The 18,542-nt window shown below is 68.0% G+C and overlaps 2 protein-coding genes across 2 annotated transcripts; one reads left to right on the plus strand and one right to left on the minus strand.

The window, feature by feature from the left end:
• Window positions 1–544: 544 nt before the first annotated feature.
• On the minus strand, window positions 545–12,267 carry AP2A1 (adaptor related protein complex 2 subunit alpha 1). The gene is made up of 23 exons (XM_067552128.1): window positions 12,137–12,267; window positions 10,712–10,780; window positions 10,276–10,418; window positions 9,800–9,993; window positions 9,566–9,695; window positions 8,862–8,963; window positions 8,570–8,678; window positions 8,171–8,321; window positions 7,882–8,050; window positions 7,544–7,681; window positions 7,147–7,329; window positions 6,722–6,819; window positions 6,406–6,637; window positions 6,149–6,313; window positions 5,769–5,929; window positions 5,149–5,220; window positions 4,469–4,551; window positions 4,116–4,206; window positions 3,700–3,822; window positions 3,201–3,317; window positions 2,827–2,896; window positions 2,429–2,563; window positions 545–2,135 (listed from the first exon to the last, which is right to left on the minus strand). Exons 1-23 carry the CDS (start codon window positions 12,201–12,203, stop codon window positions 2,058–2,060), a joined length of 2,880 nt encoding a protein of 959 aa, XP_067408229.1. The 5' UTR covers window positions 12,204–12,267; the 3' UTR covers window positions 545–2,057.
• A 926-nt stretch (window positions 12,268–13,193) lies between these two features.
• On the plus strand, window positions 13,194–18,389 carry TSKS (testis specific serine kinase substrate). Its single transcript, XM_067552413.1, has 11 exons — window positions 13,194–14,667; window positions 14,761–14,974; window positions 15,268–15,363; window positions 15,711–15,794; window positions 15,870–15,953; window positions 16,144–16,391; window positions 16,622–16,717; window positions 17,007–17,156; window positions 17,360–17,495; window positions 17,811–17,935; window positions 18,223–18,389. Exons 1-11 carry the CDS (start codon window positions 14,504–14,506, stop codon window positions 18,359–18,361), a joined length of 1,536 nt encoding a protein of 511 aa, XP_067408514.1. The 5' UTR covers window positions 13,194–14,503; the 3' UTR covers window positions 18,362–18,389.
• Window positions 18,390–18,542: the final 153 nt, after the last annotated feature.

An 18,542-nucleotide genomic window follows, 5' to 3' on the forward strand; every position in this document is an offset into this window, starting at 1 on the left:
AGGCAGCAGGAGGAGTGGGGTTGTTACCCAACACCGTGCCGGGCAGTGGGGTTATTACTGAGCAGCGGGACGGGTGGTGGTGGGGACACGTGACGGAGTCTCCCAGGCTCCTGCCCTGGAACCCCTGGGGTGCAGCCCAGCCGGACTCTAGCACGATGGAGTCTGTCCCTGGAGTCTCCCCACCCCAGCACTGCCGCGTCTGGCAGTCTTGCTCCGCCTGGACTCCCCCTGCGGGACCCCCCCTTGGCTGGGTCCAGGGGTGTCCTCCACCCTGCCAGGGCCAAGTCCCCCCTTGCAGGCAGAGGCGCTTCCCAGCCAGCTGGGGCGTCGGGGGGTTATTAGTTCTCAGGGGCACAGCGTGGAGAGACTTTGCCACCAGCTGGGGAGCCCTGTTCTCGGGGCTCCCTCCCCGCCGAGCCCCCACAGGGGCCTGGCCTCAGCCCCTCCCCAGTCCTCTGTCTCCTTCCTGGGCTAGGTGACCCCCCCCCCATCTTCACCTGCCCCCAGCTCTTACAACTAGTTGGGCCAGGGCAGGGGGTCCAGGCCAGCTCTGCGTAGTGGGGCTGGGGGGGGCCCATCCGCCCTCCAGGGGTCTCTGCAGTGATCACACACCCAGGCCCCATCACCCACATACAAGAGTAACATACGGGGGGAAACCGAGGCACGCACACAGAAATCCCCCAGAATGTCTCCGCTTCATCACAGGTTGTTACTTTACACCAGGACAGGTGGCAGCAGCCTGGGGTTGTCACCGTAGCAGGAGGGGGTTGGCTGGTTGCTGATGGCACCCCCACTGTGAGGGATGGAAAGAGGGTCTGGGTGTGGGCCAGGCCCAAGGGGTGGTTCCAGCCCGTTAGTGCCCAAAGCCTCTCTAACCCCAGGCAGCCCCGGGTCAGATCTCAGGGCAGCCCTGCCCAGGGGAACCACGCTGGGGGTGAATCGCTCCAGCCAGGGGCAGGACTCGTCTAACCGGCTGGCAAGAAAACCCCTTTCCCCTCCCCTTGTTAATCAGGGAAACTGAGGCACACACACTGTCCTTTGGCCCACCTGGGTTCTCTACTGTTGCTGGCTGAAAACTAAATGGTGCCACCCGGGGTGGAGGGGGGGAGCTGCAGGGTGCAACAGGGAGAGCCCCAGGTCACCCTTCCCCCCTGCAGGGGAAAAGGCTGCACTGCGCATCAATCCCCTAGGCTGGGCCCTGGTGCCCATTTTCTCCTCAGACAGACCCAGCCCCACCCCATTGGGGCCGCATCATGGTGCAGACTGTTGCCCCTCCGCGGTCCCCATCTCTGCCCAGGCGACGCTCAGGGCCCCGGCGGGGGTCAGCTGTGCAGGAGGCTGGGGAGGGCATGGGGGGGGCGACCCCCCGTTTATTACAGTCACATGGAGATCGATACACGCGCTCGCTTCCGCACACAACGGGACGCTAGAAACACCTAGAACGGCAAGTCACATGAAGCCCCCCGTGAGCCAGGGCCCCCCCCAACCACTGGCCCAGAGCGCCCCAGCTGGTGGGGGAGGAGCCCCCCCATGGGCTGCAGGACAAAAGGGGCCTGAGTCCCCCATGGGGGGAGGGGCAGGTGATGGAGCCCCCCCTTGTAACATCTTCCCTTTTTGGGGGGACAGGCCCCTCGCCTCCCCCACCCACGGTCCAGCCCAGGTTGGGGGGCAGGGCTGGGGGGTCATGTGCAGCCCCCCAGGCCCGAGTTGCTAGGGTGGGACAGCCCAACCCCCCCCCATTTACCTTTAAGCTCCCTCCCTCTTTGTGCAGGGGGGCCCGGAGCTCGCGATGGGGGGGCTTAGTGTAAACAGAGACACACTCCAGCCCCCCCAGGCCCAGAGAACAGGGTGACCAGGGGGGTCAAGCTGCCCCTGAAGGCCCCCTCCTGGGGGAACAGAGGGCCCTTGCCTGGGGGAGGCTGTGGCATGGGCAGGGCCCCCCCTTGGTCCATCTGAGCCCCCCACAGGCTAGGCGATGAGAACACGGTTACCACGACGACAGGACGGGGTGGGGGCTCGGCCCGGACGCCCCCCCAGGGCTGGCCGCGGCCCCGGGCTCAGAACTGCTCGGCCAGCAGCCCGCAGAGGTACCTCGAGACCGGCTCCCGGCTGGTGCGCAGCGTCAGGCGGTACATCTGGGGGGCGGGGGGAGTCAGGGAGCACCCAGCTGCACCCCCAACCGCCCCACGCAGCCCCCCACCTGCAGCCCTGCCTCTCCCACAGCCCCCCACTGTCCCTGCCTATCCCCCAGACTTCCCCCAGCTCCCACCCTGCCCCCCAGTACTCTTCCCATGAGCCCCACCACAGCCCCCCACAAAACCCAAACTGCCACAGAGCCAGGAGAACCCAGGCGTCCTGGCTTCCAGCCCCCTCCTCCCCGCTCTATCCCCACCCCGAGACCGGCCCCAGGCGTCCGGGCCCCCCTCACCTGGGCCTGGGCGTTGGGCTCCAGCCGCAGGAGGCAGCCGACCTGCAGCGACTTGGTCTGTAGGATGCCGGCGGCCACGTAGTTATCGGGGTTGGGGTCCACCTTGTCCAGCAGGGCGCAGCCGAAGCCCAGGAGCTAGAGAGACGCCGGGGGTGGGACTTGGGGGGCTGCTCTGGGGGGCTCCTGCCCCCAGCCCCAGGCTGCCCCCCACCAGAGCCTCCCAGCCACTGCCCCAGCATCACTGGGGAGAGAACCCAGGCATCCTGGCTCCCAGCTGCTCCCCACCCCCCAGCTCTGCCCACTAGACCCCACTCCCCTCCTGGAGCTGGGCAGAGCCCAGGCATCCTGCCACCCCGCCCCCTCCCCCCCAGCCAGCCAACCTACCCCCACCCTCTCACCTTGGCCTTGGTCACCTCGGGGTCCATGGGGTGATTCGCCTTAAAGATCTTCTGGGCTTCCTGCTGCGGCCTGGGGGGGGAGGGGTTGGGGAGGTCAGATGGTGCATCCCCCCACCCCAGAATGGGGGGTGAGATACAACCTCTGGGACTCCCCCAGGGGGCTTAATTCACCAGTGGGCCCCCTCCCCACGATGGCCATGCGGGGGGATGCAAATCAGTGGAGCCACCCCCAAGATCTCCCCTCCCCCTGAAAAGGGCCCCCCTACTGGCCCCCCAATATACTAGCCGAACCCCCCGACTGGCCCCCCCATGTACTGGCTGAACCCCCCAACTGGTTCCCCTCTCGCCCCGACACTGGCTGAACCCCCGCATACTGGCTGAGCTGCTTCCAGCGCTGGAAGAAATCCTGCGACAGCATCTCGGTGGCCTGGAAGAACTTGTTCAGGGTGACGGGCAGCTTGAGGGTGATGTTCTGCAGGGTGCCCCCGTACCTGGGGGGGGGAGCTGTCAGCAGGCAGCCGCTCCCCCAGAGCCGCCTGCTGCCCCCCATGCACCCAGCCTCTGGGGACTCCCGCCAGCACCCACCACCCAGGCTCCTCCCCTCTGCCAGGCTCCAGCCCCGGCTCCTCCCCTACCCCACTTTGCACCAGTGACTCATCCGTGTCAGGCTCCGCCCCTCTCCCAGGCTCCGCCCCATCCCACTCTGCACCTGACTCACCCATGTCAGGCTCCACCCCTTGGATCCCGGCTCCTCCTCTCTCCCAGGCTCCGCCCCATCCCACTCTGCACCTGACTCACCCATGCCAGGCTCCGCCCCCAGGGCCCCTATGTCAGCCTCCGCCACCCCCGGCCCCCCAGGAACACCAGCGCTACCTGAACTTGATGTTGAGGAGGGGGGGGAGGGTGAAGTCGCTCAGACACTCGATGTTCAGCACCTGCTGCACCTGGGCCCCACCCTCCACCAGCGGGTCCACGGCCTTGGTCTGGATGTTCAGCTGTGCGCCCGCTAAGGAAGGGGCAGGGCCCCCAGGTCCCTCTGGGTCCCCCCAGATCCCCCCACGCCCGCTAAGGAAGGGGCAGGGCCCCCGTGTCCCTCTGGGTCCCCCCAGATCCCCCCATGCCTGCTAAGGAAGGGGCAGGGCCTCTGGGACCCCCCAGATCCTCCCACACCCCCGAGGAAGGGGCAGGGCTCCCGTGGCCCAGACCCCCATGCTAGGATAGGACTCTGCAGCCCCTTGCTGTCCCCCCACATCCTGCCCCCCACAGCCCCTGCCCCCCACACTAGGATATGACTCTGCAGCTCGCCGGGGTAGGTGACGGTTGGGGTGAAGCTCTGGAACTGAACCGACGTCTTGTTCCCGTAGAACAGGTACATCCGGCCTGGAACGGCAGCGAGTGAGGGGACCAGACACCCCCAGAGCCTCTCCTAGGCCCCCCACACCCACCCCACTTCCCTAGAACAGCAGTGGGAGGAGCAGACACCCCATAACCTCCCCCCCACAGCAGCCAGTAGGGGTGTCCAGATGGTCCCCACCTCACAAACCTCCCCACTCAGCGTCTCCCACTTCAGCCCCTCCTCTACCCCAGAAAGGCACAGGGTGCCCCCCAACATCCCAGGAGCCCCCGGGGCACCCCCACTCACCCAGGTTCTGCCGGAACTCGGATTTCACCCCAATCTGCAGCAGCTGGTTCTCAAAGAGCACCCCGTTATTCTTACACACAAACCTGCCATGGGGGGATGGGGGGCAGTAAGCCAGGCCCTGCCAGTGCCCCTCACCCCTGACCCACAGCCCCCCATTCCCCCAAGCTCTGCCAGTACCCCTCACTCCTGACCCGCAGCCCCCCACCCACCCCCAAGCTCTGCCAGTACCCCTCACTCCCAACCTGCAGCCCCGCCGGCTCATGGGAACCCGCCCGCATGATGAGCAAACTCATGACACCGGTGACCTTTGGTTACCGGGCCTGAGAGCTTGATGCCCCCAACCCCCAAGGTCCAACCCCTCCCAATTCCTTCCTCCCCCCGCCCCCCCAGGCAATGGGGCAGATGTGAGTCACAATCGTGAGAGCTGGCACAAGAGTCAGTGCAACAGGCAAGCGTGAGACACCCAAGATCCACATGCAGACCCCACTCCGCCCCACAGGGGAGCCAGCACCCGGGGCAGGGTGAGGGGGAAGCAGAGAGATTGCACGGGTGGGGGGGGGCAGCGTCGGGGGGGGGGGGGGGGGGCTGCTCCCACCTGGCGGTGCACATGCCCACGATTCCCCCCCCGCCCCACGGGACCCAGGTGTCCGGGACTCAGCCCCACCCCCGTGGTCTCTTACTTGTTTAGCAGCTCATCAGCTTCAGAAATAGGCAAAGCGGGGTCGTCGGAGACAGAAGCAGCCGCCCCGGAGCTGAGCGGGGGTGGGGGGAGAGCAGAGAAGACGAGTCACCAGAAGATGGAGCAGACGCGGGGTTCCCGGACAGACGGACGCAGCAGGAGACACACGGAGGGGGGGGGGGGGGGGGGGGGCGGAGAGGGGGAGGGTCAGAGCTAGTCAGACAGGGATGGAGCTGGGGAAAGAACCCAGGAAGCCGGCCACTCCTGCCCCCCAGCGGGGGGTGGGGGGGGCAGGGGCTGGCAGGATGGGGAGGAGGCGGACCTCACACTGCAGGTTGGGCTGCATCCACCAATAGGGATGCGGGACTCAGAGGGCCACCCCGAATCACTGCATCATCCAATCACAGGGCAGCAGCAAGAACCAAGACTGGAGAGAGACCCATCCCAGAGCAGCAGGAAAGACAGACAGACAGACACGGGACAGACAGGAGAGGGGCAGGTCAGCACAGCAACGCCCCCCCATGCACAGCAAGGGCCGGCTGGGAATGCCAGGCTCTCTGGCACCCCCCCGGAAGGGACAGGCCCCTGCCCCACTGCCTGCCCCCCAGCGCCACCGCTCACCTGAGGAAGTTGTCTTCGGGGGCGGGCGCCAGACCGGGCGCGGTGGAGGCGCTGTCGGAGAAGACGTCCACCAGCAGGTTGCCAGCGCTGGTGGGGGCAGCGGAGCCAGCGGGGGGGGCCGCCCGGAGCCCCAGTAGGTCGGCCGAGGGTGACGGGGTGGACTGCGGGGGTGATGGGGGGGGGTCAGGAGTGAGCTCGCCTGGGCAAGGGAATGGGGGGGACCAGAGCCAAACCCTGCCTGGGGGCTGCCCCCAACTGCAAAGCACCTCCCACTGGCACCAGGTGCCCCACATCTCCCTGACCCCCAACAGGCCCCACTCTCACCCCCCAGCTGGGCCAGAACCCAGGCATCCTGGCTCCCTCCTGCCCCCAAGACTCACGGCGGTGCTGGCCGTGGGCTCCACGCCCCCGTTGAGCTCCGCTCCGGGCTCCTTCTTGGCTTCGTCCAGCTCGCTGCCGGCCCCGGGGCCCTTCTTCTTCTTCAGCTTGGCCAGGATGGACGACTCGCGCTCCGGGAACGGGGGCATCTCCTCCAGCACCGTCGCCTGCGGGGGGGGGAAGCACGAGGCTGGAGCGGGGCCGGAGGGGAAAGGCCCCGTGTCCCACTCCCCGCCCCGGGACCCTGCCCAGCTCTCACCAGGACGTCGGTGCTGGCGATGGAGCTGAGCTTGAGGTACTCGACGGCGCGCTGCTGCAGCTCCACGTCGGCGTTGCGGATCTGGCTGTCGGAGCGCAGCACATCCTGGATGGTGGCCTTGGTCTCGGGGAAGAGGTTGATGAACTTGATGTAGGCGGAGAGGAGCAGGGCGCGCGTGGAGACGCTGCACAGGTGGAACTTGGAGTGCAGCAGGTTGAACTGCACCAGGGGGCTGTGGGCACCGAGGGGGGGGGTCAGCACGGGTCGGGGGTCAGCCCCACCCCGAGGGACCACTCAGGCTCCCACCCCACTGTACCTGGAGCGGGGGTCTCCGGCGATCAGGTTCCCGAACTCCCCCAGGATGTAGCCGCCGACTTTCACCATGTTCTCGTGGCAGGCGGGAGCCTGCAGGGCCTGGGGGGGGAGGCGGAGGGTCAGGAGGGCACAAACTTTGGGGGTCACACCCCCAAGCAGAGCAAACGGCAGGGCAGGAGATGCAGGGCGCAGGCCGGAGGCCTCACCACTCGACAGGGTGGGGGGGGCACGTCCCGAACACCCAGAAACAAGGGGGGATTGGAGAGCAACACCCCAAGTGAGGGGAATGGGGAGAGCAGGCATGAGGGGCGCAGGGGTCCCCGGATCCAGGGCCTGGGCTCCGACCAGCGGCCCTCCACCTCTCTGGTGAGCCTGAGCCCACCTCCCTCAGCGCCCCCTGCCCCCCAGCGCCCCACCCGGGCTGACCTCGAAGACGGTCTTGGCGGCATAGCCCTGCACGTCGTCACGGTTGATGACGATCTGGATGACGCGGTACCAGACCTCCTCGCTCACGTAGTCGCCCGCGATGCGGATCAGGTTGAGGATCGTGTCCACGTACCAGCTGTAATCCACCGCGTACTTCTCGGCCAGGATCGCGACCTTCAGCACCTGGGGGGACCCGCAGGCCTGGCTCACAGCCACACCCAAAGCCCGGATAGAACCCAGGAGTCCTGGCTCCCAGACGCCCCCCACCACCACTAGACCCCACTCCCCTCACAGAGCCAGAACAGAACCCAGGAGTCCTGGCTCCCAGCTCCCCCCGACCCACTAGCCCCAGCCCCCCAGCGCTGGGCAGGACCCCGGCGTCCGGGCCCCCACTCACAATCTCCTCGCGGATGGAGTAGTCGGCCGTCTCCAGGTAGCTGAGCATCTCCGACACGATCTGCTTGGCGTTGGTGCGGTCGCACATGGCGTAGAGCAGGTCGGCCGCACGCTGCCGCACGCTGACGTCCCGCTCCGTCTGTGGGGCAGGGTGTCAGCACCACCCGTGGGGCACCCCCAGGGCCCCACCCACTTCATCAGATAAGAGCTCTCCCCTCCCCTTCTGTTCTACCCCCTCCCCCACCAGGGCCCACCTCCTTCCCTGGCTCCGCCCCCTCCCCCACCAGGGCCCACCTTCTCCCATAACTCCGCCCCCAGCTCCAACCGCCCCCCCTTCACCTTGAGGGCATTGATGACAGTCTCGATGTGGGTCTTGACGGCCTCGTGGGAGAACTCGGAGCTGGCCAGGGTGCACATGCTCTCCAGCGCCAGGTACCGCAGGTTGGTCTCCCGGTGCTGCAGGAACTGGCCCAGCTGGTTACAGGCCCGCACCAGCAGGTTGGGCTCACTGGGGGGACACGAGGGTGTCAATGGCAGGGGCGGGGGTGAGGGGCCGCCCTGGACTGCAGGGGTGAGGGGCAGGGGGGCCACACTGGAACACGGGGGGGCTGGGGCGGGGGGCACCCACCTGTCGTAGTGGATGATGAGGCTGATGGCCTCGAAGAGGATGGCGTTCTTGGCGTTGGAATGTTGAACTTTCTTGGACTTAGGGGGCTCCTGGGCCTTGTTGAGGATGGTCTCCAGGCACTCGACCAGCCGCCCCTTCACCGCCGCGTCCTCTGCGTGGGGCACAGAGCAGAGGGTGGGAACATCCCAGGGCACGGACACAAACCCCCCCGGGCCGGGAGAGAACCCAGGCGTCCCGGCTCCCAGTCCCTGCTCTAACCCCTAGATCCCACTCCCCTCCCACAGCTGGGAGAGAACCCAGGCGTCCCGGCTCCCAGCCCTGTTGCTTTCTCCCAGCCTCCCCCCAAGCACAGCACAGGGTGGGGAGCTGCCCCACCTCCCCAGGGGTCACGCCCCATACCTGGCGGGGGATAGCACTGCAGCAGGCGCAGGAGTTTCACGGAGAGCCATGGGGCCGGCACGAAGTAGTAGGTGTAATCCTGCAGGTCCGTGGAGGCTGACGAGACGATCTAGGCAGGGGTTGCTGCGAGTCAGTCCCCAGCCTCCAGTCCTCCCAGCCCCCGCTCTGACTGCTACGCCCTGCTGGCCTCCCCGAGCCGGGTGGAACCCAGGCGTCCGGCCCCTGCCCCATGGTGGAACCCAGGCCTCTGGCCCCTGTTCCCGCCCCGCCATGGGACCCAGGCCCCACTCACCCGGCTCAGCCTGGACACGGCCAGGGAGACGCACGTCTTGAAGTCATCGGGGTTCTTCTTGCAGAGGCAGGTGATGAGGCTGACGGCGGCCGTGACCACGCCCTGCAAGGGGGAGAGGGGTCAGACGGGGAGGGGGGGGGGCGGACCAGGTGGGGTCCTGGGATGGCGGAAGGTACCAGCTGCTGATTGTTGGGGGAGGGGGGCCAAAGGCAGTGTTGGAGGAGGGCAGGGAGGGAGGAGGTACCACGTGCCGGTCGTTGGGGGGGGGGGGGGGGGGAGGGTTGATTGGGGTGGAACATATCACATGCTGGTCATTGGGGGTAGTGATTGGGTAGGATGCAACATGCACCGGTCGTTGGGGAGGGGCCATCTCATGGGCTGGTCATTGGGGGGCAACTGGGGCAGGATGCACCATGTGCTGGTTGTTTGGGGGGTGGGTTTTCAGGTGGGAGGTTCCATGTGTGGAATGGAATGTACCATATGCTGGGCACTAAGGGGCTGATGGGACAGGACGTACCATGTGCCAGTTATGAGCAGGACCGCTGGGACAGGACGTACCATGTGCTGGTCGTTGGTCGAGCAGGATGCACCACGGGCTGGTCATGGGTGGGGCAGTTGGCACAGGACCTACCACGTGCTGGCTGTTAAAGGGGGGGGATGTACCATGTGCTGGTCATTGCAGGGGGAATGGAGGTGGGACATACCATGTGCTGGTCATTGAGCAGGTGCACCACGCGGGACGTCCACTCGCCCATGGGCACCAGGTCAGGCGAGGTCTTGTAGAGGCGCAGGAGGCAGAGGGCCGCACTCTGCTTGACGCTGTCCATAGTGTCGCTGTGGAGAGAGGCCGAGATGGGCTGGGTCAGGCAGGCGGGAGAGGTTGGGGGCGCCGGTGCAGGGTCTCCCTCCCCTCCCCCCCGGGGCGGGGCCCCGCTTACCCGGCCACCAGGACGCGGGGCACCTCGGAGGCGAAGGCCTCAGCCATCTCGCGGCTGCCCACGTTGGCGATGCAGTGCAGTGCCAGGCACATGAAGGTGGGGTTGCGGCTCGCCAGGTCATTCTTGATGGCGTTGTTGATGAGGCGGATCAGCTCGCTGTTGGAGTTCACCAGCACCGAGATGAACAGGTAACCCTGGGGGGGGGAGCAGGGCAGCAGGTGACACCAGGGATTAGGCATCGGACCGGGCCGGGGCCCCCGCAGAAATCAGACCCCAGCCACACATCTCTGTAGTAGGAACATGAGCTCCGCCCCCTCCCTCCCCAGCTCCGCCCCCTCCCTAAGCCCACGTTTTCACTCCCCAGCTCCGCCCCCTCCCTAACCTCACCCCCCTGTCCCACCACAGCAGCCCCCCCCACACTAGACCCCCCTCCCAGCTCACTGACACGTACCCGCCTCCCCCACCCCCGCACTCACAATCTGCTTCTCCGTGTACTTGTTGGAGCTCAGCAGGTTGACGGCTTCCATGTGCCCAAAGTCGATGTCATGGCCCAGCAGGAAGATGAAGAGCAGCTTGCACACGTACTTCTTCTTGCTGTAGCCGTCCAGGGCCTTGTCCCCTGGGGGGCGCCCAAGGGAGAGGGTTACACACACGGCTGGGGGCAGGGAGAGATCTGGGGGCACAGATCCAGGGGGCCTCTGGCCCTTGGAGGAGGGGCAGGCAAGGTGGAGGGGGTGTCTCATTCTTGAGGGGGAGGTTCAGGCTGTGGGGATGGTCCAAGGAGAGAGAACAAGGAACAAGGAAAGGTGTGGGAGGCTGTCCTGGCAGGGGCAGGGCAGGAAGCAGCCTGATGCCCACCCCACACCTTCCCCACAGTGGAGCCGCGTCCCCCACGGCAGAGCCCACACTCACCCTTGAACTTGGAGCGGATGTTCGCCAGCTCCTTGTTGATCCTCTTGATTTCAGCCTCTTTGCTTTTACCTGAAATAGACGCAGCAAGGACAGACGGACTTAGGGGGGCGGAAAGGCCCCCGGCCCCATTCCCCACCCCCCCCGAACCAGCCAGTTCCCTGCCCTGGGGCCGGATGGGAGCCAACGCCCCTTAGAGAGAGGGGAAAGGCCCTGGGCCCCACACGCCACCCCCCACCAGAGTCCTCGGTGCTGCTCAGCAGAGGACCAGATGCTTCTTTGCAGCCTGAGGCAGAGCAGCTAACGCCAGCCACGAGGGGGTGGGACGGGGAGGAAATCTGGTGCCTTGGGGTTTCAGCGGGTCTGTATTGTGGGGTGGGGTTATCCCAGCGCTGCCCGGCCGGCCGGGGGCGGGATGCCTGGCTAGAGGGACTCAGCTGGGACCCAGTCCAGAGGCTGGGCCTGGCTCTGGCTCTATCCTGAGTCAGCCACGTTCCCGGCCATGCCGTCAACAGGAAACCCCCATCTCTGGATGATGGATTGGGGGGGGAGGGGGGGGGGTGACAGACATGAACTCACTGCAGCAGGCCCTGCCCCCATGCCACTTTCCTCAACCCCCCCCCCCAAGCTCCTCTCAGGCCCCCCATTCACCTAACAGCCCTTCCCCATAGCCCCAGCCCCCTCCTTCTGCCTCCAACCCCCCGGGCCCCCAAGCCCCATCTTTCTTGTCAACCCCCGACACGTGTCCTGCCTTCCCCAGCCAGCGCCCCCCATCCCTGGTCTCGCCCTCTTTCCACCCCACTTTGGTCCCTCCTGTCAGAACCACCCTTCCTCCATCCCTCTTCTGCACGAGCTGCCCGACCCCTCCCTTTCCCCAGCCCCTCCTCTCAGCCCCCCATCTCTCCTCCAAACAAAAACCCCCATGTGTCTTCTCTTCCCTTCTCCCCATGCCCCCCTCCCTGCCCCCACGACACCCCAGCCCCCTCACTCCAGCCCCTCCCCCACAACACCCCCCAGCCCCCCTCACTCCAGCCCCTCCCCCCACGACACCCCCAGCCCCCCTCACTCCGGCCCCTCCCCCCACGACACCCCCAGCCCCCCTCACTCCAGCCCCTCCCCCCACGACACCCCCAGCCCCCCTCACTCCAGCCCCTCCCCCCACGACACCCCCAGCCCCCCTCACTCCAGCCCCTCCCCCATGACACCCCAACCCCCCTCACTCCAGCCCCTCCCCCATGACACCCCAGCCCCCCTCACTCCGGCCCCTCCCCCATGACACCCCCAGCCCCCCTCCCCCGACTCCGGCCCCTCCCCCATGACACCCCAGCCCCCCTCACTCCGGCCCCTCCCCCATGACAACCCCCTCACTCCAGCCCCTCCCCCCATGACACCCCAACCCCCCTCCCGCACGGCACCCCGCGCGCTCACAGTTGCGGATGTCGGAGATGAACACCGCCAGGCCCCGCATCCCGTCCCCCTTGGACACGGCCGGCATCTCGGCGGCTGCGGGACCCGCTTCGCCCCGCGACGGCGCCTCCGGGAGTCTCCGGTAGCTCCGAGCCCGGCCCAGCGCCGCCCGCCCGCCCCCGCACGGCGCCCATTGGCCGCCGCTCACAGCCCGCCCCGCCCCCCGCCCCGCGCCCCTTGGACAGGCCCGCTATCCCTCAGAGCCGGCCCCGCCCACTCTCTGCGGCCATTGGAGAGAACTACTCTCACTCAGAATTAGTCCCGCCCATACACCGCGCCCATTAGACAGACTCACTATCACTCAGATCCAGCCCCGCCCTTGAACTGTGCCCATTGGCCTGCCGGCCACTACTCAGAACCAGCCCTCCCACCTATCAGCGCCCATTGGACAGACCAACTATCGCTCACAGCCAGCCCCGCCCACGCACATCTCCCATTGGCCGGCCACTCAGAGCCATCCTCCCAGTGCCCGTTGTTCCTGCTAAGTATTTCCGGGCCCGCCCCTACATCCTGCTTCGTAGCACCGCCCCTTCGCTCACCGCATGTCACGCCCACATATCGAACTTATTGAACAAACCCCCTGTCGATCAATATACGTCCCGCCCCTTCTCTTCTCTCATTGGCTGTGCCGGAGCTTCCGCGAACTGATAGGCCGATAGGGGGCGGGGCCACGACCCGACGGTGGAAGGGGATTGGCGGGATGGAGTCTGCAGTTCCGGCGGGGAGGGGAGGGGGGAGTGAGCCAGCAGGGAGGGGGCGGGGCTGGGAGCCCGGACTCCTGGGTTCTCTGGGTGGGGGGGGTGGGGTCTAGAGGTTAGAGCGGGGTGGGAGGGGCAGATGGGAGCCCGGACTCCTGGGTTCTCTGGGCTGGGGTCTAGTGGTTAGAGCGGGGGGAGGGGGAGCTGGGAGCCGGGACTCCTGGGTTCTCTGGGTGGGGGGTGGGGTCTAGTGGTTAGAGTGAGGGGGACGGGGAGCTGGGAGCCCGGACACCTGGGTTCTCTGGGTGGGGGGTGGGGTCTAGTGGTTAGAGCGGGGGGAGGGGGAGCTGGGAGCCCGGACTCCTGGGTTCTGGCCCCCAGTTCAGTGCCAGTGGGGCCCATCCCCCCGTTCTGCTCTCCTAATTTCGCTTCCCCTTCTCTCATCTCAGGCCCAGCTGGGCCGGAAGGTGCCTCCCTCTGGTTGCCAAATCTCTGCCCTGCGGGCTCCCGCCAGCCCCTCCCCCCCCCCCAGCACCCTGCCCCACCCGGAGCAGGCCTGCGCTCGGGTGCCCCAGTGGGCGTCTGGTTTAGAATGCCGGTGCGTGCCTCAGTTTCCCCTGTGTGCTGCAGGGGTAGGACGCTCGGTGGCTCTCTACAGAGGCCCGGAGCCTTGGGGCTGAATGGCTCCCGGTTGGCGGGGGCTGGTGCCCCGTTTCAGCGAGCAGACAACAACAATCCCAGGCCCCCGGGACTGTGACACCCAGCACCCCTCACCCTGGCTGGACCCACCCCTGACCTGGGGCGCAGGGCTCTGAGCTGGCTGGGGTGAGCCCGGCTGTGCGGGCCTCCCAGAGGCTGTTCCGAAGCTGGGGCCGTAACACCAGTCTTCTATGGGGCCCCAAAGCAGCCCATCCTCAGGGCCGCCTGCCCCTCCGCCTCGCCCAGCAACCCTGGGAGCATGGTGCTGCGTGCTGCAAACGGGGAAACTGAGGCCCAGCCAGTGGGGAATCGAATTCAGGTCTGCCCAGGCTGAGTCAGGAGCCCTAAGCCTGCCCCTGAGAGGGGGAGTTGCCCCTGAGAGTGCTGGCACCCTGGACTCCTGGGTTCTATCCTGGCTCTGCGGGGGAGTAGGGGCTACTAGTGGTTAGAACAGGGAGCCAGGACTCCTGGGTTCTATTTCCCCTCTGACCTGGGCCCCACCCCTTTCTCTGTAAATCGGGAGGAAGGGGGCTCCCGACTGCAGGATCAGGCCCCTTAGGCAGCAAACTTCCCCAGGGCAACCCCCCCCCCACACACACACACACTCTTTGGGCCTATGGGAAGGAGCTCTTCCCTTGCAGCAGTATGGGCTCTATGACACACGAGCGGACACCTTCCCCTTGCGGAGTCCTGACGACCTCATAGAACTCTGCACCGGGGGGCAGGGGGGGCGATGTCACCTGACTGCCATGACCACAGTGGCACTTGTGACGTCACAGGGAGTCACGGCTAGAGCCCTTTGCATGAGGGGCCGGCCCCAGCACCTCGCTCTTTGCCCCCTCAGCGTCGCCCTCCGCCCTGAGCTCCAGCCCCCTTGCTCTGTTGACCCCCCAGGCGCCAGGGCCCGGCCCTCGCCGGCCCGGTTAGGAGCATGGCCAACGTGGTGGTGAAAACGATCTGGCAGTCGAAGGAAATCAACGAGGCCGGAGACCCCCCCTCCGGGGCGGAGACTCGAACCCAGAGCACCCGGGACCTGCTGGGCAAAGCCGGCCCCAAGGGCTTCCCCAAGAAGAAAAAGGCCGTGTCCTTCCATGGGTGAGCGGGGAGGAGAAGGTGGCTGGGACTGGCTGGGTGGGGGGAGAAGAGGGGTGGGGGGCCCGTGTGGCTGACCCCTCCCCTGCCATGCAGGGTGGAGCCGCCCCCGGCCGGCGAGGCCCCCCCCGGCCGCCTGAACCTGAAGCGTTCCTCGGCCTGCACCAACGTCTCCCTGCTGAACCTGACCGGCGACAACTCCGAGTCCACGGATGACGGGGCTGGAGGGGGGGCCGCCCCACTCAGCCCTCCCCTGCCCCATGGGGACCCCGCCTGGTCTGAAGATGACACCGGCCCCCCCACCCCACTGGTGAGACCCTCCCACCCCCTGGGGGCCCCTGCTCTCCCCCATCAGAAGACCCCTCCCTCGGGCCCTTCCAACCACCCCCCCGTGGACCCCCGCCCCCTAAGGATCAACAGTGACCTCTACAGGTAGCCCCCCACTCCCCATAGGGACTCCCCCCACCCTGCCCTATACAGGGAATGGTAGAGTCGGCTCCTTGGGGCCCAGGTGGAGGGGAGGGTTCTGTGCCGGAGGTCCCAGGTGGGGGTTCTGTGCCGGGGGTCCCGCCCCGATCCTCCCTCTGCCATCTCCCCCTGCAGGACGTGGTGAACAGCGGCCTGGTGCGTGCCAAGGACTCCGTCACCAGCCTCAAGGAGCGGGCGTCCCGGGTCAATCGGCGGGTGCAAAGTCTCCAGGTCCGTGCCCCCCCCGGGGCTGTCCTCCCCGCCTCACCCCCCCCCCCACCCAGCATGCTGCGGGCCCTGGTTGCGGGGACTGGACTCCTGGGTCCCTGCCACCCCATCTCTCCCCTCCCCCTCGAGCCCTGGGTCCCTGCCCCCACAGTCTCCGCCCTCCCCTCCCGGGACTCCCCCCCATTCCTAGTCCAGGCTGGGCTCCCCTGAGTCAGAGGATCCCTCATCCCAGGACATCCCAGGACATGGGGGGGATGGGAATGGCCTGTGGCCATTTCAAGTGCTGTCCCTTCCCCCCCCCGTCTGTGACACCTGGCCCCCCCGCTCACCCCCTCTGCCCCCCCCCCCAGAGTGAGTGCTCCATGCTCTGTGACAACCTGGAGCGCCGGCGCAGGGAGGCAGAGGACCTGGAGGAGTACTGCACCCAGCTGCAGGTGAGGGGGGGTCCCACACCTGGGGGGTGGGGGGTACCCAGCTCACAGAGCCATTAACCCCCCTCCGCCCCCCAGGAGAGCTGCCGGAAGGTCAGCCAGTCGGTGGAAGATGCGGAGATCAAGACCAATGTGCTCAAGAAAAGCTCCGTGCTGCTAGAGGTGCGAGCCTGGGGTCGGGGGCACTGCTGCGGGGAAGCTCGCAGCGGCGGGGTCGTGGGTCGGGGCACTGCTGCGGGGAAGCTTGCAGCGGCGGGGTTGTGGGTCGGGGGCACTGCTGCGGGGAAGATCGCAGCGCTGGGGTTGTGGGTCGGGGGCACTGCTGTGGGGAAGCTCACAGCCCTGCCCCCAGGAGAAGCTGCGTTTGCTGCAGCACCAGGCGCAGGGCGAGGAGCTTGGTGAGCCGGAGCCAGAGCCGAGCACGGCCGCGGGGGCCTCCACGCACAGCCTGGACGTGGCGGGGGGCAGCCCGCCGCCCCGCGGGGGCCCTCCCTCCCTGACGCGGGCAGCCCCACAGATGTCGTCAGCCGCCAGCAGGGGATGCTGGGCACCGGGGCGGAGAGCAGGAAGCTGGAGGAATCCAGGTGAGGGGGGAGGGCAGTAATGGGGCAGGAGGGGGCAGATATGGGGGGGCAGGGAGGGGGAAGCAAGAGGGAAGCCGGGGTCACATGCGAGGGGGGTTGTGGGGGGTGGGGGGTTACGTGGGGAAGCTGGGGGGGATAGGGAGAGGGGAACAGGTCGTGGGTGGGGGGCGTCCTTCCTACGCCTCTCCCCAGGCAGGGGGGTGGCGGGGGCCTTGCCAGCTCAGCCCCCCGACCCGCTGTCCCCAGGCAGGGGGCCGTGCTGCGGCTGCTGGAACGGCTGGGGGCGCAGTGGGAACGGGGGCAGCGGGCGCTGCAGGGCCGGCTGGACGAAATCTCCAGCAGGTACATTCCCCCCGGCCACCTGCCCCCCATTCCTCTTCCCCCCCCCCCCGGCCACCTGCCCCTGCCCCCGTCCTCCCCTTCCCCTGCCCCCCCAAGCACCTCCCCATTCTGCCCATCCCCCTCCCACCCCCCAGGGCACCGCCCCCCACCTGCTGCCCTCCACCCTGAGGCCATCTCCCCCTGCCCCCTGCCCCATACCCTTCCCCCTCTCAGCTCCCCCCTGGGCCCTCGCTGCCCTCCACAGCGGGCTCAGGCTGGGGCAGACTCAGCCGGTCCCTTTCCGTGGCAGGACAAGCCACACGGGCCAGGCCCTGAGCCAGCTCCAGGCCGACCTCGAGGGGCTGCAGCAGGTCAAGCCGCTGCTGGAGGCCGTGGCCCATCAGCTGGGGACCCTCACGGCCCTGGAGGTGCCCAACCGGCCCCCTGCCAGCTGTGCCAGGTACCGGCAGCCGGGCGAATGGCAGGGGCTGTGGGTTGGGAGTGGGGGCACCGGCAGAGCTGGGGGGGCGGGGGGGCTGGGGGGGCTGTGGGTCGGGAGTGGGGGCACCGGCAGAGCTGGGGGGGCGGGGGGAGGGCTGGCAGGGGCTGTGGGTCGGGAGTGGGGGCACCGCCCCGTGCTGTCGGGGTCCTGTCTCCCCCCAGGCAGGGCTGCGTGGACACCCAGCGGCTGCTGCAGACGGTGGAGTGCGCGGTGGCGCCCCTGCTGGAGGAGCTGCGGCAGCGCGGGCTCCCCCCGGCCCCCTGCCCCGCCTGCCAACGCCTGCAGACCAAGATCCTGGTACGGGCGGGGGCCCCCGGGCACCTCTCAGCACATACAGCCCCCCCCAGCCGCCTGCCCACCACAGCGGAGGGGCCCTCTCACTGGCTGGGACCCACAGCCGGGCACCCCCCGTCTGCCCCACCCAGCTCCCCCACCCCACAGCCTGGGCACCCTGCATACTGGGGCCCCTGCCCCCTACATCTCCCCCCCTCCCTCCACTCAGCTCTCTCACCCCACACTGGGGCAGCCTCCATATCCCCCCACTGCTCCCTCTTCTCCCCCACTTTCCCCCGCTGTAACGAGGTCTGTCCCCCCCCCTCCCGCTTGGGGCAGGAGATGGAGCAGGCTGCCTTGGAGACCCACGCACGAGCCGAGACCCTGAGCTCCAACCTGCGCCTGGCCCAGGACGAAGCCCTGAGAGCCAAGACCTACGTGGAGCGGGCCCGGCTCAGCCCCCAGTGAGTAATATCCCCCCCCCCATCCCCTCCATGCCACCTCCAGGAGGGGGGCGTCCCCCCCACCCAGCCCCACACAGGGGGCAGAGCGGGTCAGACATGGCCACTGCTTGCAGCGTTAACCAGTGGAACTACCTGCCCCTGGAATCTAGGGTCCTAGAACCCACCAGGAGCAACTGGGGTCACCCCCCACCCCTGGCTCACCCTGTCGCTGCCGCGGGACCTTCCCTCCCCTGGGGGGCTGCACCTGGGCCAAGGCTGCCTGACTTTGTCTCCTTCTGCCCCCGCAGGGAGAAGCCGCCCAGCCTGGACCCCCTCCACGCCCGGCTCAGCTCCCTGCAGGCCCAGCTGGGCCAGGACGGGGGTCTCCAGCCCCCGGCGCTGCCCCCCCCACGCAGCGCTCCTGACTCCCACCGCAGCCTCCAGTAAAGCGCCTGCCCTGGCACCGGGCCCGCAAGCTCTGCCCCTGTCTGTGTGTGTTGGGGGGGGGGCTCCCCGTGGGGGGGGCCTGATGAACCGGGGGGGGGCAGCGAGCGGCGGCCCGTGACAGAGGACGCTCACGCTCGTTGCTGTTGGGCCTTTATTGCCCGCCCGTGTTTGCAGCCGGTGA

This window comes from Emydura macquarii, unplaced genomic scaffold (assembly GCF_026122565.2).
Source record: "Emydura macquarii macquarii isolate MOO-44397 ecotype Brisbane River unplaced genomic scaffold, CSIRO-AGI_Emac_v2 contig_1386, whole genome shotgun sequence".
NCBI classification, from domain to species: Eukaryota; Metazoa; Chordata; order Testudines; family Chelidae; genus Emydura; species Emydura macquarii.